Source organism: Pan troglodytes, chromosome 13 (genome assembly GCF_028858775.2).
Source record: "Pan troglodytes isolate AG18354 chromosome 13, NHGRI_mPanTro3-v2.0_pri, whole genome shotgun sequence".
Taxonomy (NCBI): domain Eukaryota; kingdom Metazoa; phylum Chordata; class Mammalia; order Primates; family Hominidae; genus Pan; species Pan troglodytes.
This window is the reverse complement of record NC_072411.2, coordinates 109,828,639-109,853,967: the sequence shown is the minus strand read 5'-3', so window position 1 is coordinate 109,853,967 and position 25,329 is coordinate 109,828,639. Positions and strand designations below refer to the sequence as shown.

General features: G+C 39.5%; 2 protein-coding genes across 56 annotated transcripts in view; one reads left to right on the top strand and one right to left on the bottom strand.

Moving 5' to 3' along the window:
- Window positions 1-25,329, top strand: part of METTL21A (methyltransferase 21A, HSPA lysine) — a 42,860-nt gene that overhangs the window by 1,239 nt on the left and 16,292 nt on the right. For 17 of the 43 annotated variants that reach the window (XR_010149850.1, XR_010149851.1, XM_024355033.2 and 14 more), the window contains exons 2-3: window positions 168-343; window positions 2,659-2,770. Coding sequence is in view for 35 of the 43 variants with exons in the window: in XM_024355033.2 (XP_024210801.1) it covers window positions 197-343; window positions 2,659-2,770 (259 nt within the window). In the remaining 8 variants the exon portion in view is untranslated. Of the gene's footprint in view, window positions 1-167; window positions 344-2,658; window positions 2,771-3,885; window positions 3,940-8,875; window positions 9,457-11,109; window positions 13,127-21,067; window positions 21,150-25,110; window positions 25,213-25,329 lie in introns of those variants that run through there. The other 26 variants (XR_010149849.1, XM_054679251.1, XM_063790687.1 and 23 more) reach the window with 11 other exon arrangements.
- The window catches only part of CREB1 (cAMP responsive element binding protein 1), a 73,661-nt gene continuing 67,148 nt past the window's right edge, over window positions 18,817-25,329 (bottom strand). For 5 of the 13 annotated variants that reach the window (XR_010149845.1, XM_063790679.1, XM_063790680.1 and 2 more), the window contains one exon: window positions 23,817-25,311. Coding sequence is in view for 8 of the 13 variants with exons in the window: in XM_063790679.1 (XP_063646749.1) it covers window positions 25,167-25,311 (145 nt within the window). In the remaining 5 variants the exon portion in view is untranslated. Of the gene's footprint in view, window positions 25,312-25,329 lie in introns of all 13 variants that reach the window. The other 8 variants (XM_063790678.1, XM_016950377.3, XM_054679237.2 and 5 more) reach the window with 3 other exon arrangements.

The following is a 25,329-nucleotide window of genomic DNA, read 5'->3' as shown; positions in this document are numbered from 1 at the left end:
ACTCAGATTCGGAAGAGCCATGCAAAAGAAATTGGACAAAGGCTTCCTCCACCTGTTTCTTTTTTTCTTTTGAACTTGTAAACGACCGTAAAAGCATTTGGAGTTAGTTAAGAACAGATAATGTATCTTTTGGCCAGAGCGTCACCCAGGATTCTTTTGCACGGCAGGTCTGAGCAGAGGGCGGGGTGCAGGCGGAATGGCCCTCGTGCCCTATGAGGAGACCACGGAATTTGGGTTGCAGAAATTCCACAAGCCTCTTGCAACTTTTTCCTTTGCAAACCACACGATCCAGATCCGGCAGGACTGGAGACACCTGGGAGTCGCAGCGGTGGTTTGGGATGCGGTAAGTAAGCCCTGGGGGACCTCTGAAAACGTTCACACTTGCAAGACTGGCTTTTATTTTTTATTTTTTTTAGAACAGCTTTATTGAGATATAATTCACATAGCATACACTTTACCAATTTAAAGTGCACAATTCAGTGCGGTTTTAAAAATACAGTATATTCACAGAGTAGTGCAACTATTACCGCTTCAATTTTAAAAGTTTTACTATCACTGCCACTCTGAAACCCGTATCCCTTAGTCACTCCTCTTGTCCCTCCACATAGATTACATTTTAAAGGTGTAAATGAAAGCTGAGGAAAGTTAATGACTTGCCGGAGAGAATAGGAAGGAAAGCCCCCAACTGCTTTGGACACGAGTTAGTCTTTTTTTCTTTTGAGACATAGTCTCGTTCTGTTGCCCAGGCTGGAGTGCAGTGGCGCGATCCTGGCTCAATGCAGCCTCCGCTTCCTGGGTTCAAGTGATTCTCCCACCTCAGCCTCTGGAGTAGCTGGGGCTACAGGTGCACGCCACCACACCTGGTTAATTTTTGTATTTTTTGGTAGAGATGGGGTTTCGACATGTTGGCCAGGCTGATCTGGAACTCCTGACCTCAAGTGATCCACCTGCCTCAGCCTCCCAAAGTGCTGGGATTACAGGCGTGAGCCACAGCGCCCAGCCGAGTTAGTCTCTTTATTTCACAGAGTATTGTAAAGTGGCAGAGCCCAAAATGGAGATTATGTGTTTTCTTTAAGTTTTCCATAGTTGTAATTGTTAAAAAATTGTAACTGCTTTTTAACTTCTTCCTCTCCCAGCCCTGTTCTGACTTGAGCCCTCAGCATCTAGCCCCACACCTAGGACTCAGTGGGAACTCAATTAATGTTGAATGCATGATTGGCATAAATACAGTTTGACAGTTTTAACATTGTTAGGGATGTTAAACACGTAGGAATAAAAATCTCAATATATTCTAATGTAGTAATACCACTTCTAGGAATCCAGTCCAGGTAACTACATGAAAGTTACTCTGGTAATAATAAAGATATAGGCCTGGTGTGGTGGCTCACACCTGTAATCCCAGCAGTTTGGAAGGCCGAGGTGGGCGGATCACTTGAAGTCAGGAGTTCGAAACCAGTCTAGCCAACATGGCGAAACTCCATCTCTACTGAAAATACAAAAATTAGCCGTGGTGGCGCACACCTGTAGTCCTAGCTACTCGGAAGGCTGAGGCAGGAGAATCGCTTGAACCTGGGAGGCAGAGGTTGCAGGGAGCTGGGATTGCACCACTGCACTACATCCTGGGTGACAGAGTGAGACTACATCTCAAAAAAAAAAAAAAAGATAAATAATAACGAGGAATGGGAAGACTCATAAATGCTCACCAAGAAGAGGAATTGCCAATTATACTCACAGTATGCGGCTGTGAGAAATAAATTATAGTAACAAGTTATGTTAGCTTTATACACTTCTTTCTGTAGGGTCATAAACAAATGTTGAAACCACACATCAAGTATCCAAAACTTTGGCCAAAACTTACCTTCTGATGCCCAAAACGTATGGTGAGGGCCCCTGTGGGGCGATGACCGTCAGTGACGCAGTTCAGAGACCCTTGGGCAATGTGTTGCTTTTTCCCTATGGGTGAAGTTGTGGCTTTGCTGACCTGAGTTTGGTTTAGGAACTGGGCATTCCCTTAAACAAAATCATAGAAATTGTTCATGTCAGTTCTTGTAGAATAGTTGTGTAAACTTCAAGCATAAAAGTGCTGTGACACAGTAAAAAGTTAAGCTTTCCAGGCTGGGTGTGATAGCTCACGCCTATAATCCTAGCACTTTGGGAAGCTGACGCAGGAGCTCAGGAGTTCAAGACCAGCTTGGCCAACATGGCAAAACCCCATCTCTACCAAAAAAAACTACAAAAATTAGCTGGGTGTGGTGGTGCACACCTGTGTCCCAGTTACTGGGGGTGCTGAGGTGGGAGAATCGCTTGAGCTTGGGAGGTGGAGGTTGCAGTGAGCTGAGATTGTGCCCCTGCACTCCAGCCTGGGTGACAGATGGACTGAGACTCCATCTCAAAAAAAAAAAAAAAAAAAAAAATTAAGCTTTCCAGATCCAGCAGGACCCCATTTAGTGTGGGCATCATCTCTGGGCACTGCTATGGGACCCTGTGCTTGTTCTAAGGGGGAGGTTACCTTGCTGCACCAGCTAAGTTCCTGTGTGTGTTGTTAAGCTGGGAATTGAACCTCGAAGTGGGAGAGGGGTGTGTGTAGCTGACCTGAAACCCTGCAGCTACTCAAGCACATGTTGACCTTAATCGTCATCACACTGTGTTTTCACTCAGGCCATCGTTCTTTCCACGTATCTGGAGATGGGAGCTGTGGAGCTCAGGGGCCGCTCTGCCGTGGAGCTGGGTGCTGGCACGGGGCTGGTGGGCATAGTGGCTGCCCTGCTGGGTGAGTGTCACGCATTGACTCCTTAGTGAGCAGAACTCATTGAGAGGTGCATTTGCTGTTTTCTTAGCGCAAAACCCTTTGTGGGTTTTCCCCTTACTGGGTTACTATCTTTTGCTTATACTTATGAGTTGTGGGCCAACTGCTGGGGTTCTTAACTCCAGTGAGGCTAACGGGCTAATTTCTCTCTCTCTAATTTCTGTCTCTCTCTCTCTCTCACACACACACACACTCTGTTATTTATACTTCCCATGGGAGATTGCTCTGCCCCCTTCAATTCTGTGATGCCAATACTGTGATCTTAAAGTGAGTTGATTCAAGGAGAATAATCTTACCCATGTATAGAGTTTTTTTCACATTCAGGGGCTTTCTTTCCCATACACTATCTGATTTAACCCTGTGAGGGAGATAGAGCAGACAGTCTTTTCTTCATTGCTGAGGAAACTTTGCTGGTTTTTCTCTTGTAGGGAGGGCTAGCCCCCACTATAGTTTGTACTGACTTCTTATTTTTAAAATTGTATGAACAGTATACAGTTCTGACTTGATATCAAAGTTTGTCATTTTAAAATTTGGTATACACACATTAATTGAGGCTTGGAGCTAGAGCATTTTTAGGCTTCATTGTTATTTTTATTATTGACTATTGACTCATTTCTATAACTTCTGACATATATAGTTCAAGCTATCTAATCATAAGAGTAGACCAGCTTTCAAGATACAATGTATAATGTTTATCACTTCCATATTGTCACCTGGTGCTCTTGTTAAAATGCAGATTCTGATTTGGCAGGGCTGGACCGGGGCCTGGGAACCTGCATTTCTAACAAGCAGTAGAAATGTCAGTAGTGATGCTGACACTGCTGGTTCTCAGACCACACTTGGGTAGGAAGGATCCAGGATTCCAGAGTATTCTAAACCCATCGCATTGTCTACAGATATTTGAGGACCAGCTAAAGCCCCTCTTTTGTTCTGCCTGTTTTCCAGAAACCCAATACTTTTTCACTATTTCTTTTTCTGCTTAGCTGTTGCTTTCCAAAATTCGACAGGGAGCATGGGCAGGGGTGGTGGTTAAAAGTCTGTGTAAATTGACAGAGGTTTCCGTCCGTTTTCAACCACAGCACTTAAGTCATCGATGAAGTCCTTGCTGGTACACTGCCTTTTATTCTTTTCAGGTGAGCCTTAGAACATTCCCATGTATGTTAGGTATTATTTTTAATTTTCATTTTTCAAACAAAGCTGGGATTCTGGGAGATGAAGCTACTTTCTGAAGTCCTGATCACTGGAGATCTGGGACTCAAAACCAGGCTTGTTAGACACAGTTAGTTGTTTTATTTTATTTTATTTTATTTTATTTTATTTATTTATTTTTTGAGATGGAGTCTCACTCTGTTGCCCAGGCTGGAGTGCAGTGGCATGATCTCGGCTCACTGCAACCTCCGCCTCCCGGGTTCAAGCAATTCTCCTGCCTTAGTTTCCCTAGTAGCTGGGACTACAGGCATGTGCCACCACGCCCAGCTAATTTTTTATTTTTGGTAGAGATGGGGTTTTACCATGTTGGCCAGGCTGGTCTCGAACTCCTGACCTCAGGTGATCTGCCCACCTTGGCCTCCCAAAGTGCTGGGATTACAGGAGTGAGCCACCGTGCCCGGCCTGTTTTATTTTTTTCTGTAACACCAACTTCTCTCTCTGCTGATATAAGAGTTACTATAAGGGGAAATGAGGTTTCTTCTGTTTCCTCCTGAGAACCAGGGATTCATGCAAAACTTTCTTGGCTGGTGTATAGACATGTTAGTGTAGCAAAGTGCATAGGCTTAGTTATACTTGGTTTTGACATTTCTTTTCATTCTTACTAGTCGTGTGACCTTGGGCAAGTTGCTTAACCTTTAAACATTGATTACCCCATCTGTACATTGTGCATAATAGTAATATTTACTCCACAGTGAGGAACCAATGAGATTGCGTGTATAACATCTGCTGGCTCATTGAGTGACACAAAGGAAGTGCTCCATGAGTGTTGATTACTCTCTGAGTACTGCTTTTTCTGATCTAGCAATCTGGATCTCTGGGGTTGGGAAAGTCAGAATAAGATATTTCAGATACCACCACAGAGTTACCATTAGCATTTTGGTATGTTTTGTTTCTCTCCATCTGTATTTTTAATCATAGTTGTAATTATGATTATATATATGTAAATATATATGTCTGCGTATGTGTGTTTTGTGTATCTGTATACACACACCTATACAAATGATGTTTTCACATTATGTCATAAGCATTTCTCTGCTACTGTATGATTTTCATACACACTATTTGTAGTCGCTACAAAGTGTTAGGTTGGAGAGGTTTTGCTGTTGGAGCCTGAGGGTAAGAAAATGTTAGTCTCTTCAAAATAGAATCAGTGAGTACTAGAACAGGTAGTGATTTTGAAATGTCAGGAAGAGATTAATTATTATTCTTTTTAAAGTATATTCTCTTTTTGTAACCTTAGTCATTTATTCCTGAATTTGGGGAGAACCCACCAGAAGCCTGGCGGTCCACTGTGGATGGGGCAGTAAACAGGCTGGCAGGTGTCTCCGGAAGCTTACGTTCTGAGTTTAGTGGGTAGAGGTAAAGAAAGAAGATTAAAAAAAAAAAAAAAAAAGTGGTGCTATGTAGATATTAATATAGGGTGATGAGACTTTCCTGTTAAAAACCAGCTGCTAATTCCCGAGTAGTTCCTGTGTTCTGAGGACTGTGCATTACACCCTTTCATTCTCACAGTCACCCTGCATGGTAAGTAGGCCTTACCTACTTATAGCGCCCTTCCAGTGGTGAAAGGGAGGCTTCTTGGAGGGTAAGTAACTTGCCTGAGGTCACAAAGCTAATGGATTGTGCTTAGAATTTGAATCCAATCTGACTCTCAGACCCTCGTTCTTAGTTTGAAAATCTCCCTGGTCTTATGGTACTTGGAACTGTAGCAGTCCCCCCTCACCTGTGATCACTTTCCCTGGCTTCAGTTACCCACTGTCAGCCTTGGTCTGAAAACAGGTGACTAGAGTATGATAAGATATTTTTTAGAGAGAGAGAGAGACCACATTCACATACCTTTTGTTGTTGTTGTTGTTTTTGAGATGGAGTCTCACTCTGTCACCCAGGCTGGAGTGCAGTGGTGTGATCTTGGCTCACTTCAATCTCTGCCCCCGCCTCTGGGTTCTAGCGAGTCTCCTGCCTCAGCCCATTGAGTAGCTGGGATTGCAGGCACCTGCCTCTACACCAGGCTAATTTTTTTTGTATTTTTAATAGAGATAGGGTTTCAACATTTTGGCCAGGCTGGTCTTGAACTCCTGACCTTGTGATCCCCCCATAACTTTTATTATGGTATATTGTTATAATTATTTTGTTTTATTATTTATCTCTTACTGTGCCTATTGTAGAAATTAAACTTTACCATAGGTATATACATATTGGAAAAAGCATCTTATATACAGGGTTTGTTACTATCTGTGGTTTCAGGCATCCACTGGGGGTATTGGAACGTATCCCTTGCAGATAAGAGGGAACTGCTGTATCCATAGAATAAAAACACCCCATCTTGAAGATAGGAGGATTCTGTAAATTGGGATGGGGTCAGGGAATCTGAATTTTAAGTTTCCCATGTGATTTGATGCCCAGCCAAGCCTGGGGACCACTGTCTTGAAATATAATCCTCAGGAAGATACTGTCTTTGATTTTCCTGTAATTCGAGTGCAAATCTCAGCTGAACTTATGGCTTGTGTGTTTAACTGAAAGCTGGATATCTATACCTGGCTATTTCCCAGCACCTCAAATGGTATCTGTTTAAAGCCAAACTCTTTTCTTTCTAAACTTGTTCTTCCTCCTTTATTCTGAGTTGGCATCGCCTTCTAAGTAGTCACCGCCCCCACCCAACTCCTTGACTCCCCGTCTACCTCCCCTACCCCTTGGAGTCCCACTGATTCCATCTTTTAACTATTTCCTGGATCTGTCTCTCTCTATCCACTCCCACTGCCTGGCTTGAGCTCTCATCATCTGTCACCTGCCTGCATGATCACATCACTCTTCCACCTGGCCTATCTGCCTCTGTTTTGTCTTTTTAAACCTATTTTCTCAATAGCTGTCAGAGTGGCCCATCTAAAATGCAAAATTGATGGCATGACCTGTGCTTGAACACTTGTTTGCCTTCCCACTGCCTGCCTGCAGGCTAAATCCCAGGCTTCTTAGTAAGGCTTTGTTATCGCATCCTGCCTGACTCTTCAGCCTCACTTTTTCTCAGCAAGATTGGAGTGCATGAAGTTCCTGGGACACACATCCTGCTCTGGCCTGTCCCATCTGCCTTGGATGCCCTTTCTTCACACCTTTTCCTTGGTTCATGCCTCATCTTTTAAGCATAAGCTCAGATTTCCCTTCCTTTGGGAATTTTTCTTTGACCTCTGCTCCTCTTGAAAGAATTTCTCCTTTGTGACCTCATGATTTCCTGCGCACACTCATGTTTCTATTATTTTTCTTCCCACACTGCATCACAACTGTGTTTATGTGTCTCTCCCACATGAGACTTTTGAGCTGTGGGTAAGGACTTTCTTCCTCATCTTTGTATCTCTAGCACATAGTATGTGCTCGAATGTTTGCATAAATAAGGTGTTATAAAACTAAAACGAAAAGTGATGACACATGTTTATACATTCTTTTCCCATTACTAATGGACAGCATACTGTGTTGTCCTATTGGGTCAGTCTCCACTAGTCTTTTCTGAACTAAATACTGTCTCACCCTCCTTACCCAGCATAAATCTCACAGGCAGTCATTTTATCACCATCTTCATGTACGGTTGACACCAACTCCCTGCCTTTCCTTGCTTCAAAACAAGCCAGGTTAACTGCAGCCTTCCACTGTCCCTGGTCTGTGCCTCTGTGGCTGAGTGGGGCTGAAGGAAATGCTGCTGCTGGGTTTCACTGTATTTTTTCTTTTGAGATGGGAGTTTCGCTCTTGTCGCCCAGGCTGGAGTGCAGTGGGGCGATCTTCACTGCAACCTCTGCCTCCCGGGTTCAAGCGATTCTCCTGCCTCAGCCTCTTGAGTAGCTGGGATTACAGGCGCCTGCCACCACGCCTGGCTAATTTTTTGTAATTTTAGTAGAGACAGGGTTTCATCATGTTGGCCAGGCTGGTCTCGAACTCCTGACCTCAGGTGATCCACCCGCCTTGGCCTCCCAAAGTGCTGAGATTACAGGCGTGAGTCACCGCACCCAGCCGGATATTCTGTTTTTTTAAAAAACATCTTACTGCCTATCTCTCACTTGAATGTAAGTTGTATGAGGGGAGAGGTTTCTGTTCCATGGCTGATGGTAGTCATTCAGATATGTGTGGAATTACAGGGGGTGGTCAACTGACATTAAGATCCTATTCAGACTTCTGGAATACCTACCAGGTTAGAAGTAGCCTTTGAAATGCCTGGGACAGGCATTAGAGAAGGCCTTTATCTATGAGCTGGTAAAATGAATACTGAGGTGATGTGCAGATGACTCAGTCACTCCAATATTGCCTGCAGAGTGCTCTGTGTACTGTTAAGAAATTCAGAGATACAGTTCTAACTCAAACCTTGGAAAAGGCTGTCTGCATTTTTTTTTTTTTTAAAGGGATAGGGTCTCGCTCTGTTGCCCAGGCTGGAGTGCAGTGGCATGACCATGGCTCATTGCTCACATGACAAAATACCAAAAATAGGGAAAGCCTGTTTCGTGAGGTTAAAATTTTAAAAAAGAATAATAGGGCTGAGTACAGTAGCTCACGCCTGTAATCCCAGCACTTTGGGAGGCCAAGATGGGTGGATTGCTTGAGCCCAGGGGTTGGAGGCCAGCCTGGACAACATGGCAAAACCCTCTCTGTATGTTTGGGGAAAAAAAACAATCATAGAAGAGAGACATTGGCTATTAAGAAATCCCAGTCCACCTCTCCTTAGGCTGTTATGAAGCAGCCAATCTATATGTGTTTATGTAATACATATATAATCACTGAAAAATTACTGAATTGTATGACAGTAATGTAAGTGAAAATACTTGTTCTTTAAGTGGTAAGTTAAAGTTGTTCTTTTCTTTCCTTTTTTTTTCTTTTTTTTTTTAGACGGAGTCTCACTCTGTTGCCAGGCTGGAGTGCAGTGGTATGATCTCGGCTCACTGCAACCTCCACCTCCTAGGTTCAAGCAATTTTCCTGCCTCAGCCTCCTGAGTAGCCGGGACTACAGGCACGTGCCACCATGCCCAGCTAATTTTTGTAGTTTTAGTAGAGACCATGTTGGCCAGGATAATCTCGATCTCTTGACCTCATGATCCACCTGCCTCGGCCTCCCAAAGTGCTGGGATTACAGGCATGAGCCACCACGCCTGGCCTAAAGTTGTTCTTTTAAGTGCAGCCTTGACCTCCTGGGCTCCAGTGATCCTCCCACTCAGCCTCCTGAATAGTGCCACCACGCCTGGCTAATTTTTTTATTTTTTTGTGGAGATGGGATCTCTCTATGTTGTCAGGGCTGGTCTTGAACTCCTGGGCTCAAGTGATGCTCCTGCCTCGACCTCCCAAAGTGCTTGGATTACAGGTTGAGCTACTCGGCCTGGCTGTCTGCAATTTTTATTTTCAGAAAAGATGAAAACTGTCATTGAAATCTATCCACTGGGCAACACACTGTCTAGCAACGAATGGTCAAAGTGGTAGGTTCAGGCTTGTAAAATCTACAACTTGAGCATTTTCATCAGTATCTCATACTAGGACTGTAAATGTCAAATTGAATTACTGCCCTAACTTATGTGTCAAGATAAGAAACACTGAGTATCAGCTGCCACTGAAATAGTGCTTATTGCAACTAGTCTGGAATCCTGTGGGAAGATTACCTATGAAGATTACCAACTGAAGAAGGATGCAAATGGAAAGAATTTTATGAAAGATTGAAACATAATTTTAAATTTCAGAATTTCTGGGGTCAGAAGTAAAGAGTACTACACATATTATATCTTTCCTACAACGTAGATGAGGTGGATCCGACCTGACCTTATGTGCTTGCTCCACCTTAAGGTCTTCTCTTACCCACATTGATTCAAAAAAAAGGATCTTTTTGTCAACAACCCATAAGAAACAGTTTAATTTTCCTACACTGTGTGTAGAAACTTAGCATTAAGAACAAGCATTTTAACCTACATTAATAAAATTAAGTAATTTTTAAGCTTACAATTTTTCAAGAAATATGTAAAACATGTAAGTTGGCTGCTTCATAACAGCCTAAGGAGAAGTGGACTGGGATTTCTTAGTAGCCAATTTATTTCTTCCATGATTCTTTTTTAAACTGTAACCTTACAAAACAGCCTTTCTCTGTTTTTGGTATCTTGTCATCTTTGCAATAATAGTCTGCTCCCAGATATTTGTTTTTTTTGAGACTGGGTGTTGCTCTGTTGCCCAGGCACAATAACAGTTCACTGCAGCCTCGATCTCCCACACTCACATGATATCCCACCTCCGCCTCCTGAGTAGTTAAGACCACAGGTGTGCACTGTGCTTAATTAAAAAAAATTATTTGTAGAGATGGAGTCTCCCTGTGTTACCCAGGCTGGTCTTGAACTCCTGGGCTCAAGGGCTTCTCCCACCTAAGCCTCCCTAAGTGCTGGGATTACAGGCCTGAGCCACCATACCTGGCCTGCTCCCAGATATTTCATTCTTGGATTCCATTTTAGCCTGCGGCCAACTGACTTAAAGATAATGACCCAATGAATAAAGTATGGGCCAGCTCTGTTGGCAGAATTCAGAAGCATCAGCCGTGTCACTGGTTAATTCTACTTTTTTTTGAGATGGAGTTTTGCTCTTGTCACCCAGGCTGGAGTGCAGTGGCGAGATCTCAGCTCACTGCAACCTCTGCCTCCCAGGTTTAAGTGATTCCCCTGCCTCAGCCTCCCGAGTAGCTGGGATTACAGGTGCCCGCCACCATGCCTGGCTAATTTTGTATTTTTAGTTGGCCATGTTGGCCAGGCTGGTCTCCAACTCCTGACCTCAGGTGATCCACCCACTTTGGCCTCCCAAAGTGCTGGGATTAAAGGCATGAGCCACCACACCCAGCCAATTCTGCAATTTATAGGCACAATTTTAGCAAATAGCAGGTATGTCATAGAGGCAAATCAAGAGTCACTTCTACCAGTAGTTAATGCAAAAGGAGCTGTGAGTCATTTTTCTATTGCAGCTGTCCATGAAAGGTGTGATTGATATTCTGCATATCAGATGCAATATTTAAGAGACACTCTACATTTAACTTGACCCCCTCTCTACCTAACAGAATTGTACTGATGTACACATCACTTTTTCTTTGTTCCACATTGTAGGTGCTCATGTGACTATCACGGATCGAAAAGTAGCATTAGAATTTCTTAAATCAAACGTTCAAGCCAACTTACCTCCTCATATCCAACCCAAAACTGTTGTTAAGGAGCTGACTTGGGGACAAAATTTGGGGAGTTTTTCTCCTGGAGAATTTGACCTGATACTTGGTGCTGATATCATATATTTAGAAGAAACATTCACAGATCTTCTTCAAACACTGGAACATCTCTGTAGCAATCACTCTGTGATTCTTTTAGCATGCCGAATTCGCTATGAACGGGATAACAACTTTTTAGCAATGCTGGAGAGGCAATTTACTGTGAGAAAGGTTCACTACGATCCTGAAAAAGATGTACATATTTACGAAGCACAGAAGAGAAACCAGAAGGAGGACTTATAATTGGCTATAATTTATAAGAATGTTGTCATTGAGTGTGTCACTTAAGGTCTTAGACTGCAAATCTAACCATATTTAATGAAATGTCTTACTGTACAAAAAGTCTAAGCCAAAGGTTCTCAGGGGAGAAAGCACATGTGCAGTTTTAAAACAAAGCAGTGCTTTGTCCCATTACTGTGATTTTTAGTCAGACTTTACTCAGTCTGAAATGCAATTAACATTAAAGGATTAAGTGTGAGATTTCGATTTATGCTATTTGTGTATCCCATACTCCTCCCTTTTAATAAACAGTTTCCACTGATGATATGAAGGGCCGGTATAAAGAAGTCTTTAAATGAGTAAGCTTTCTTTGGTAAGATTAAATCTTACAAATTATTTTTAAAACCTTCTGATATATACAATGTTTAGCCGAGTTTTCTAATTTTCTGGATGTAAAACAAAAGGTTTAACCTATACATTCCTTGAGCTGTTAGTGCTATTTAAATCTTTTGCCCTGTTTAGGTCCTAAACACTTTTAGTTGAGTAGGATATGAGCTTTTTTGGGTCTCATATCATGCTTTTTGCCTTAATTTCAGGTATATATATATATAAATAAAGGAATTAAGTAAAAATAAAATTTCAGTTACTTTTTAAAAGCACCTGAAATCTGGCCAGATGCGGTGGCTCATGCCTGTAATCCCACCACTTTGGGAGGCCGAGGCGGGCAGATCACCTGAGGTCAGGAGTTCAAGACCAGCCTGGCCAACATGGTGAAACCCCATCTCTACTAAAAATACAAAAATTAGCCGGGCGTGGTGTCAGGCGCCTGTAATCCCAGCTACTCAGGAGGCTGAGGCAGGAGAATCGCTTGAACCTGGGAGGCAGAGGTTGCAGTGAGCTGAGATTGCACCATTGTACTCCAGCCTGGGGGGGACAAGAGCGAGACTCCATCTCAAAAAAAAAAAAAAAAAGCACCTGAAATCTTGAATAGGTTTTCTATTTCAAGTCAAGAGCTGAGGTTTTCCCCTTCTGTTTTACCCTTGCTCAAATGTCTTAATGCAGTTCTTTCCCAAGCTTTCCCTGCTTCCTTAACAACGCATAGGATGACATTAAAAGTTTTAAATCTCATCCCTGACTGAGAGGTTAGCTTCCTACATATAAGCTCCTTTTGTATTGGACTTGTAATTGCTCATTCAGTGTTAGTATTGCCCTGTAGAGTGTAAGCTCCTTGAGGGCCAAGAATGCTTCTGCCTCTTCCATTGTTGCTTCCCCAGTACCTTCTGTATATTTCATAACCAAATAATGAAAAAGATATATTCCATTTAAAGGGCATTGACTTTGGGTTAAATGATTGTTATATTGTTTTAGGATTATCTATGATACACTTTGACATCTCACACACACACATGAACTTTTCTTTTTACAATGCAAAAGTTTAAACAATAGCTTAAATTTAGACTGCAAGAATATTATAATCTCAATATGGTATTTGGTACTAGAGATAGATTTCTTTTATAAAATCTTAAAAACAGGACGTTCTCTTCCTTTTGAACCTTTATCCCAGAGGTGAAAATATCCAATATGTTGTTTTCTGCATATATTGAAGTAGTAGTTTCACTTTAATAAAGATGGATTAAAAGTTGTGAGCATTCTGTGATATACCAGTTCAACACAATTCTAATACACATGAAATGGAAATATCCATAGCTTACTGAATCCATAAAATGTCAGTACTGCACCATGAATATGAAAGATTGTTTAAAACAAAATAAAGCCTGGCAGTATCACCAACACCATAATGACAAGCCAGTCCCACTTAGGTATGTTATTGGGAATGCATATTCGCTCTGTCACCCAGGCTGGAGTGCGGGGCACGATCTCAGCTCACTGCAAGCTCCGCCTCCCGTGTTCACGCCATTCTCCTGCCTCAGCCTCCCGAGTAGCTGGGACTACAGGTGCCTGCCACCACGGTCCGGCTAATTTTTTGTATTTTTAATAGAGATGGGGTTTCACCGTGTTAGCCAGGGTGGTCTCGATCTCCTCATGATCCACCTGTCTCAGCCTCCCAATGTGCTGGGATTACAGGCATGAGCCACCGCGCCCGGCAGAGTTCAGTTTCTTTAAGATTCATTAACTTTGGAGATGGAAGTTAACGTGGATGGGGCAGGGTGGGTTAGAGGTGGGGAGCTTCAATAATATCCCTGGGTGATCTACCAAATGAGGTAAGCTGTTATTGGGTTGTTTTCTGTTTTCATAAAACATTAGGAATCAGAAAAATTTGAAGGCAGTTTTTTTCCCTTGCCCTACAAATTAGAAGCACAGGCAAGAAAAAAAAAATTCATCAGAAATAGTTGGGTTGTCCAAGTGAAAATCAAGTGATTTTCTTGGCTTTGGACTTAGAATGTTGTTGCAGGTCAGGTTCCTTGGGGAAATAGACTCAAAGATTGAGATTAGGGTGTGAAAAGTTCATATGGGAATGCTTTTTCCAAGATCAATATTCTGATCTTGGAAAGAAGACAGACTGGGAAAGAGGAAGAAATTGGGCTGGGATGTAGTCGGGGAAGTCCTCAGCTAATTCTTTAGAGCTGAGATGGTCCTGCAGTTAGGCCATATTGAGGCAGGGTGATGGTCCTTTATGACCCTGCATGGACTAGTGGATACAAGGGTTATAACCTGAGGCTGAAGACAATATTGGAGAGGGAATCAGTTGGGAGCCATCAGCCACCAACATTCCTGGAAGCTGGGGAAATGAGTGTTTCAGGTGTGGGGTGTGTGTGAGAGAGAAGAGAGAGCGCGCGCGTATCTGGGCAGCACACCACAGTGTCCACTACCAATGTCAGTGAAGTTGGGACTTATTTTTTACTTACATATTTTATCCCATAAATGTACATTTTAAGTGTGCTTGTTTTGTTCTCAAAGATAGAAACCTAATCCAAACCTATTTTACTAAGTCTTGATTCTCACTCACATTGCCCAATTTCTTTAAAGTTATGCAGTTAAATAATCCAGTGGTATCACTAATTTTTCCCCCAATTAATACCAAATACTGCTGCCAAGATGCTATGTTAAAATGTATGTATGATACCAGGTTCTTGGAACCCCACTGTAAAGAATGCTGTTTTCGAAGTAGATTATCACTTAAAGGGTGGCTTGCTTTAGTTCATGGTAGATGGCCTGGATACCATCTTCAAATAGTAGTTGATCAAAATGCTTTTATCTGTTAACTGAACACTAGATTGCAAACTCAGGGCAGAATAACATTATTTGGAATGTTTTATCTTAGCAAATATAATTTATGCTCCTAGAAGGCAAGGATGATAGCATATATCCATATATCATTTTCTTTCTTTCTTTCTTTCTTTTTTTTGAGATGGAATTTTGCTTGTTACCCAGGGTGGAGTGGAGTGCAGTGGCGTGATCTTGGCACACTGCAGCCTCTGCCTGGGTTCAGGCGATTCTTCTGTCTCAGCCTCCTGAGTAGCTGGGATTACAGGCATCTGCCACCATGCCCAGCTAATTTTTTGTATTTTTAGTAGAGATGGGGTTTTAATTATATTGGGCAGGCTGGTCTTGAACTCTTGACCTCGTGATCGACCTGCCTCGCCCTCCCAAAGTGCAGGGATTACAGGTGTGAGCCACCAGGCCCGACCTTATATTCTGTATTTCAAGTGGTAACATGGTGCCCTGTTCATAAAGGGAGTTCACACTGACTCATGAAAAATACACATTCCTTTACAGATGAGTTACCATATGCCTAATTTATGTGCTTTATTTCTCCTTGCCGAAGGTATGGGAGAAATAAATTCTCAGGGATATTAAAGTATCAAGGCATATGCTGAATAACAAAATTACCATAATGCAAAAGATTCACCTCCAATAATAATACCATTTAATTGCTATTTATGGGAAGCATTTACTGCCAATTCTTTAAAAATGAACAAAAATAAAATTTTAAAGTACTTTAAAAAATCACTAATGTACCCCAGTACTGTTAAGTGGCCCTAGATATAGGACTTCACTTAATAGTTGGTAAAACAGACTTGTAATTTGTGTTAGTGTTAGACGAAGTCACAACCTCACTGCTCCCCAGAACCTCTACCTAGAGAGAAGTAGCTTTCTCAAGGTCTTTAACATGAATTGGTAAGTACAGTGAGTATAGAGAACCCTCCTCTGGGAAGCTGGAAACTTGTACTGTCTTAGCACTGACATAAACAGCATGACACCGGACAGTCCTTAGCTCTGTTTTACCTTAAAACTTGAAGTTTTTTTTTTTGAGACGGGAGCCTTGCTCTGTCGCCCAGGCTGGAGTGCAATGGCGCAATCTCGGCTCACTGCAACCTCCGCCTCCTGGGTTCAAGTGATTCTCCTGCCTCAGCCTCCCGAGTAGCTGGGATTACAGGCGCCCGCCACCATGCCTGGCTAATTTTTGTATTTTTTAGTAGAGATGAGGTTTCACCATGTTGGTCAGGCTGGTCTCGAACTCCTGACCTCAGGTCATCTGCCCTCCTCTGCCTCGGCCTCCCAAAGTGATGGGATTACAGGCGTGAGCCACCCGCACCCCGGCCCAACTTGAAGATTTAATTGTTAGCTTTCTGCTCTAAAATCATGTTACACCTTTCCTTCTACAACCAGAGGGGTTAAAAATTTAGTAACACTAGAAAAGATGGCATATTGAAAACTTGTTTCTTTGCTAAGAACAGTTATTTCTGAGGATATTAGAAAGAAAACAGTATTAACAGAGATGAGAAAAGGAAAGCCTTATGAAAGTCTGTGCCACTTCTAATTTTAATTCCAGAAAAAAATGCCTAGACTGTAAAGTTTGACATAAAAATAGTAATCAACATAAGTTAATAAAAATTGCTTAGCAGATACCTAATAATCATTAGGGAACAATATCCAAATATGAAGAAAACCATAATTCAGAAATAACTTTTACTTCTCAGTATCCTGGAGATACAACTTGTGTAGACCTAGTTACCAACCTCTGTATATCTGTAACAGTAAAAAATTTCAAACAGCCAAATGTCCCCAAAAGAGGACTGGTTAAACTGTATCTGTACAACGGCAGCAGTTTATAAACCACTGTTTGTACCTACCTTTTGTGTAAAAAAAGGGAGAGGGAGGAGGAGAGAACATACATTATATTTGTGTATATATGCACAGACTGTCACAAAAAACATAACACAAAAAACTACTTCTTACAGTTTGCCCTTTTCCATGTTTCTTTTTTTTAGAAGTGTACATATTACATAAAGTAAGTTTGAAAACAGTGAGGACATTATAAAGCAAAAACTTATAGGCGAAAATATTATAAGGGCCTAGTACCCAGAATATATAAGGAACTCAGAACCCAACAACAAAATTTCAATGAACAAAGGACCTCAACAGACATTTCTTCAAAGAAGATACGCAGATGGCCAAAGACAACAAAAGATGCTCCACATTACTAGTAATCAGGGAAATGCAAATCAAAACCACAATGAGAGACCACACCCATGAGGATGGCTATAATTTTTAAAATGGCAAAATAAGTGTTGGTGAAGGTGTGGAGAAATTGGAACCTTCATACATCAATGGTGGAAGGTAAAACGGTACAGCTGCTGAGGGAAAGTTTGACAGTTCCTCAAAAAGTTAAATGTGCGATTTCAACATGACCCAGCAACTCCACTCCCAGGCATATACCCCAAATAATTGAAAACACGGACTCAAATACTTGTACACGAACATTCATAACAGCACTATGAACATTAGCCAAACAGTAGAAACAACTCAACTGGATGAATCGATAAACTTGTGGTATATATCTACAATGGCATACTTACTATAAAAAGTGTACTTAGCTATAAAAAGGAATGAAGTACTGATAACATGTTACAATGGATCAACCTCAACAACACGTTAAAGCTAGACCAAAGAAGTAATACACAGTGTATGAGTCTCACATGAAATACCCGGATGTAAATCCAAAGAAACAGGAAGCAGATTGGTGGTTGCCAGGGACAAGGGCGGGGGGAGGAGAAAATGGAGAGTAACGGGACTGTATTTTTGGAGTGATGAGAATGTTTTGGAGCTAGATAGAAGTGGTGGTTGTACACCATTGTGGATGTACTACCACTTAATTGTTCACTTAAAAAGTTAATTTATGTGAATTGCATCTTAATTAAAAACAAGGATAGCATTCCAACTCCTGGACATTATCCTTCCTTTCCATTTGATGTCAGGCCCGTGTTAGAATTCTCATCCGGTTTGGTCACTGCACTTAAGAAAGATGTGGAGAAATTAGGACGCACAGTTAAGAGGAAGGATAACACTGATTAAGGTAGTGCTTTTCTAGGTTTCCCCTAAACAATTTAACAGATGGATAGTGGCACCACTTACGAGATGGAAAAACCAGCGGAAGGAAGATTTGGGGGAGAAGTTAAGTTTTGTCTTGGGCCTGTGTTTTGCAACCTGAGTGTAAAAGACATATGTTAAGTCTTCAGTGGCGAAACACTAAAACTAGAAATGGATCAGTATTTTATCTTTGGATGTGACTTCTCAAGGATGGTCTTGTCACTTCAGTGCCTGGTCAAATGACAAGATGGGCAATCTTTTCCTGAAGGTCCAAGCACCTGAACGTGGCAGGGTGACCCCAGATTCCGATTTGCTTAGAACAATCCTAGTTCATGCCTATTGTCCCTCATGTAATTAACATCACTCTCAAAATGTCTCATTTTGTGCAATAAATTATGTAATCGTTGTTGCAGAAAATAAATGAAATTCATTAAGCCTTCCAATACAATGGCAGGTATAGCAGGCTTGAACACATCTTGGCAGTGAAGAAACATACAAATAATGCAGCTGCTTATTTTCAGATGTCTCATCTCAGAACTTATTTCAGAAGTTAATAGTATAGGAGATAACTTTTTTATTCTTACATCTTAAGCAAAGATTAACCATATCCCCTCCCCTTTCCTTCCAATTTATATGATCACAGAGTTTTAGAATTGCAAGGGGACCTGAGAAGGTATATATTCTTATTGTCCTTTCAGTGAACACGTGTTTTATGACATCAGACACAGCTGGTCGTATGTCTCCATTAGTCATCTTGACAGTAACATCTCCAAATCCACAAATAGGCACTGTTCAATCTTATTGAAAAACAGGTTTTGTCCTGAAAATTAGGGATCCAGTAACTGAAGACATGTTGTTGTTGTCTGAATTAGTTTTGCTGCCTTCCAACACAAGCTTGTAATATATTGTAACTTTAAGTCCAATAAAACATGGCTTCACACTACTAGCAAAAAAACCCCAACAAAATATAGAGATCCCATCCCCAAAAAAGAGACTTACAGAGTTTTTAAAAGCATGTTTATGTGACTGCACATAAATGTTTGTGTAAAAAGAGCATTATGACAGTTGATACCACAAAGATTACAGTAAGAAAAAGCACTTTATGACAATATTTCACAAATTCACAAGGATCACTTTAATATACAAAGCAACTGCTACCATTCTGAACACAAAGCAGCTATTATGTACATAGTGTTAATAAAATGCATTGTAACTCAGTACATTTTTTTCTTTACACATAAAGCACAAAAAGATTTAGATAAAAAATTAAAACAGGGATGTTTCTAGAATGTAGGGAATTTTATTAGAAATGTATTTCCCTCATTATAGTTATTTATTTAGTATTCAACTCCAATGGAAACATCAGAGTTAAAAATCAATACCCTGTTTTGTGCTGACAGTTGTGGGGGAAGTCTTCTTTACCCCAATCCTCAAAAACCAAAAAGCCAAACACCTTTCTAGGAACTTCCCTGATTATTTTGCTTCTAAAAAGTTTCAAGTGATACATCTGGGTTAGAAATAATTCCTTTTGCAGGGAGTGGGGGAGTTACAACTGACATGTGGACAAATCAGTCAAGGACAACTTTACATGGAAAACTGCTAACTAGCACTCTTCTTTGCCACCCCTAATAAATCTATACTCAAAAAAAAGTTGACAATTATTTCCCACTTTTAATATAAATAATTTTATTACATACACAAATTGGAGTGGCACTTGGATAAAAATACATCTATAAAGCATTTACCAATTCAATTTTAAAAACATAAGAAAATAAAACCTCCCAAACACAATGATAGATCATTTCACTTGGCCAACAAACATAAAATCATTATTTGCAGAGATTTTCTTCCTCCCTACCAATTTTTAAGCTATCTCAGATTTACTCTCACTTCTCTGAGATGCTCCTCAGACAAAAGCTTGGAAATGCCATACTTCTATAGGCAAGTAATGTTAGGTCAAATGTGAATTTCCTACTCTTTGATCCTTTTCAAAGACAATTCCAAAAGATTGTTCATTTTCCTTTTACTTGCTGGTGAGAATAATTAAAAATGTATCATGTCATACCCAGCTGGGACCTGCACCCACCGTACCAGAATGCAGACAGGTCAGTGTTTTCTTTCTGTGCTAAAACTGCCTGTTTATAATATCAACTTGCATCACCGGCTTTGTTCTATTTTATTTATATATTTTTAAAATTTTTCTTTTTTTAAAAAATAAATTTCAAGCTAAAACACCTGAAATATAATCCCTCCATTCAAACATTATCTGGTCCCTCTTAAAGTCGGTCTGCCCCCTGAGGACACATACAAAGGCTTAAGCTACATTCACTAATCAATAAGAACTTATCATAAGCAGATGAGACAGATGGAACTTCAGCACCCTGTTTATTTGAAAATTTTCCATACTGACTCAGCTTCATGATATGTTCAGCCCCTCAAAGATTAATGCCTCTCCTAGCCATTGATTCTAGAATGTCAAGGAAACCAGTTCCTAGTAGATACAGTGACTGTGTAGCCAACTTAATAGTCAACATTATTACATTAAGAATATTCAAGATGTATGTAAGCCACCCAACAAAAAGTTCTAGTTGTGCTTTGTACAACTGAGTGAACTATTTATCTCACAACTCTTCACCTACAGCCTTACTATGCACACTTTACTTTCTCCTTCCTCATCTGAAATCAAATTTAGGCAGCATTTCTTTGATGTTAACAAAGCCATTAAAAATGAACATATTTCAGTATATTACATGTGGTCTCTGTGAAGACAATTGCTTTAAAAAGTCTTGTACTATTCTAGACAAATTAATGGATATTTTGGCATACTATGTACAGTATTAATGTTGTGATGAGGATAAAGTCTCATTAAAAATTGAAAATAAATATTATGCACTTGAGTTATTTTCCCTTCAATCTTCATCCAAGATGAAAAAGAATAAAACAAGGTTTGAGCCTGTCTTTTAATTAACTGGGCTAGTCATATCTAATTTCCTGATGTTTTTCTTTTACAGCTGTTTTTAAGGCTAGCTTTTAGGTGCTAAAATATTTTAATCAATGAAAAACTTCCATTTAAAAAGTCACATGATTTGAAGAGAGGAGAAAGACTAAAAAGTTGAGAATTACTTGATGAGGGAATTTCTTAAGTTGCTAATACCCAAACTGGGTCATTTAAAAAAGTGCAAGTTACACCAAACATTTACAAAGGACAGAATGTAAATATAATCCAAATAAATATACAACTTTTCTATTAGGTCCATGAGGGAAAAAATATACCAACAGCTTTCAGGGCTACAAAGGCAACAAAAATAAAGCCTCTTGAAAACAACTGAAAAGGTATGTAATACTATTTCTAAAACTCACTTTAATTCAAGATCTTAACTTTAAGATATATTAGCCCTACTTAATCCTGCAAAATGAAGCAGCCGTGATCTTCAAAATAAACAGAGACCAATTTATGGTAATAGCTGACTGTGGCTGATCATAGAATTAAAAATTTGTTAAATATTAAAAGAAATCTAGATTGAAGTCACTTCAAGTAAGTAAAGCATCCTGGTTTAAACAAATGTTACTTCTTCCTAAGCCTTTGTATGATTCCACATGTCACCCCAAAAGGTAAAAAAGATAGTAGGGATTTGTCCTGAGAGACAGAGATAAACTTCAGCCAGATGACATCTGATGGGATAGGCTGCCTGACTGGTATTGTGCTTTCAGAGACTAGCACTGCTGCTGACCTACCATCAAAACACATTTTCTGACAAAATCCCTGCTCAAATGAAATGCCAAAATTCCTCCCCCAGGATGATTTTTGAAAAAATCAGTGGTTCCTTTAAAAAGCTATCTTCAAAATGTTCTTACCACTGTTATAGCTGCCACAGACAAAGCATACAAACCAAATACTTTTGGGGGAGAGGCTTTCAAGTGACTAGTAACATATTTAAAAGTATCAAGCCAAAGAAAACTAATAAAAAATAAAATACTTGGAAGAAAATTAGAAGATAAAATCAATCATGAGTGCTGGAGTAATGCAGTCATAGAAACTACCAGAAGGGATGCAACAGAACACACAAAAATGTAAAATTTCATCTGACCTCAATATACTATAATACTCAGCATTCCTGACTTAAGAGCTCTCAGAGCTTTAGATTATATACTGTATGTATATATATATATATGTACACATATATTATACAAATGCCACCCCCCCCAAGAATATCTAAATGAAGAGAGCACCTATGACAATATTATGGTTGCCAATATGGTACTTGGGTTTGAAAAAGAATGAACTTAAAATTGTATCTGATAGCAATTATTTAATAATGAACACATTGGATCTAGCCCTTTCTAAGCCACTTTTCAGTTAAACGTTATCAAAGCTTGAAAACTCATAAGAGTAATATATCAAAAATAAACCCCTCCCCACTTCATTTTTATTAGAGTTAATCTGTCTATAGATAAAAGTGCCACATGGCCCTATATTTGCAAAGTGAGCAATACCAAACTTGCTATTTTCTAGGCAAATCAGTAGCATATGTACAAATTCCTATGGTGACATTTTTATTCCCTTTTGGCCAATATAAAGAGAAAAACATTTATTACTGGTAATGTGGCCACATATATTCTTGGCTACAAGGTTTTTAAAAATTATGTCATTTTCTTAATAAAGATTCTCAAAGTTTCATGCTTACAAACAAACCTCCCCACCATTCTTGCATTAAAAAAAGAAAACTGCACAAAAGATGCTTGATTTTATCTTTATAAACTGAAATCTTCAAGTTTCACCAAGGGTCTAAGACAGATTTAGCAACAGGATACATTTCTCACCTCATCATTAAGTAATTGACTTCAAAACCAGTGCAATCATCCTCAAGGTATGAAGGATAAGGTCTTTATAACTTATAAATTCATCCAGCTCACATGAATGTGATTGCCTTGATTTATCAGGGACTAAGAGGACCACCAACTTCCCAGTAAGTAGAAAGCCTGAACTTTTGAAAAAAAGCTTTAGAGAATACAAACTGCTAAACATCAGGCAATTTTTCATTTATAACACTTACGACATTCAAAATGTTCGATTCGACATTTTGACTCAATAAATAATTCCAACTTGTGAACATATTTGTGACTTTGCTTGATTTCTGTTAAACCAGTTTTTAAAAATGACATATCTATGCGGTTACACAATTTTTATGCTATAACTTTCCCCATTAGCTCAGCAGGACAAACATCAAACTTTATAGTTGTTTGAAAGCCTTCTTGAGAATCTGGTGAACTGTCCAAACATAAAGACTACATCACTTAATTCTTAGAATGATGCTCCTTCATAAACTCTGTTCATCCTTGAAAAAAGACAATGGTTTGTTACAAACGAAAATATACCATTTACAAATGTTATTTAAAATCTTATTTTAAAATGGACCCCGCAATTAACACTTAAATCTTCATATTTTGTTGTTAAACAAGCTTGACTTTCTTAAATAACTCTTGACTAAATATAAAACATTAGTTTTCTAAGTGTCTCAACTCTTTTTTAAAAGGAATTTCCTTCCCAAATGAGACATTTTTTTATTTTTATTTTTTGAGACGGAGTCGCCCAGGCTGGAGTGCAATGGTGCTATCTCGGCTCACTGCAACCCTCTGCCTCCTGGGTTCAAGCAATTCTGCTGCCTCAACCTCCTGAGTAGCTGGGATTACAGGCGCCGGCCACCACGCCTGGCTAATTTTTGTATTTTTAGTAGAGATGGGGTTTCACCATGATGGCCAGGCTGGTCTTGAACCCTTGACCACAGGTGACCCACCCACCTTGGCCTCCCAAAGTGCTGGGATTACAGGCGTGAGCCACTGCGCCCGGCTCCAAATGAGAAATTATAACCTAACATTATGTCAGTTTCCAATTTTTAAAATCCACCTTAGTCTTTTTTTTTTTTTTTAAGAGTAACTTAGATTTATCGAGCTTAGTGAATAAAATGAGTAACAATTAAAAGTGGTATTGAAAACAATGTATGATATACACAAATACAGACTGTTTTAATCAGGAATTAAAATTATAAAATGACAAAGGCTATACAGCATATTGGAAAGCTAAAGCAGAACTAATAACTACTCTTTTTACAAGAGAACAAAAAAATGTTTTGTAAGAATGACAATCCAAATATTGCAGTACAGCAGTCATTCAAATATGTCTGAAAATAACTTTCCTTGTGCACATCTAACACTGTACTTTTTATATCCTTACAACTTCTTTCATTTAAAAAATTCACTAGAGATTCTCTGTTAAATTGTTAATATGGAAAATATTTAAAATCAGTATTTTTCTACATGTAACATTTCATAAACAAATATATATCACTTTGCTTTACTGGACATCTTGAAGGCTTTCTTGGTGGTGGTATGTAAGTGCAATGGGCAACAGTAAATTAGAAATATCTTTTTACGTAAATGAGTGACAATATAAATATTTTTGAAGGTGAGGACAATAACATTTATTTTAAAATCTTGTTATATAACTCAAGGGATTGGTTTACTGATCAGCATTTTACTAAGAATTTAGTACTAACTAAAATATGCTTTGTACTTTTATTTACTTTGCTTTAATTTAAAATTCAAATACCATGCTTTTTCGTTCAGTTGGTTACTTCTTTTAATGTATTCAAAAATGTTGAACACATACAGAACTGAATTAAGAAGCAACAACTGCCCTATGGAAGAGCTGTATTAGTACAGAATGCTTTTAAGAACCAAGGACAAATTTTCAGTATTGAAGACAACATACATAAAAAGCACTCCAAATTCATTTCTAATTCCTTCAATACCATGCTAAAGTTCTTTTTCAGAGGGTATGTCTCTTAACAATTTTACATAATTCACAATGAGAATGTGAAAACATGTCAATTTGGCAATCAACACTTCTTCATTGCACCTTACTTACTTTATGCATGCGGCCCACACATTACTTCAGCTCAAGAGGCTGGGGTAATTCTGTCCCTAAGGCAATCAAGGAGCTCAGCACAAACCTTGAAATCATTTTTAAAAAGATTTTCTTTTCCTCATTTCTCCCATCAATTTACAAGTAAACAAATTATTACTTCTTGAGGAGGGTGGGGGTTGAAAAGCAGAAGTCTCTTCATGATTCCTGGCGTTGAAAATTTCTCGAGGGGAGAAGTGGAGGCAGGTGTTGGAACATTCACAGTTTAATGCAAAAGCACAAATGAATGAAATTCTGTAGTTGCTTTCAGGCAGTTTTGCGCATAGAAAAAAAGAAATGTTTAGAAAATAAAATGTTTATTTTGTCTTTCAGGTTGTGGCCAAGCCAGTCCATTTTCCACCTTAACAGGTGAAAATTTAAATCCCAAATTAATCTGATTTGTGGCAGTAAAGGTCCTTAAGTGCTTTTAGCTCCTCAATCAATGTCTTGTTTTGATTTTCAAGCACTGCCACTCTGTTTTCTAAACATTTCACATATTCTTTCTTCTTTCTACGACACTCTCGAGCTGCTTCCCTACAAGCAAAAGAGGAC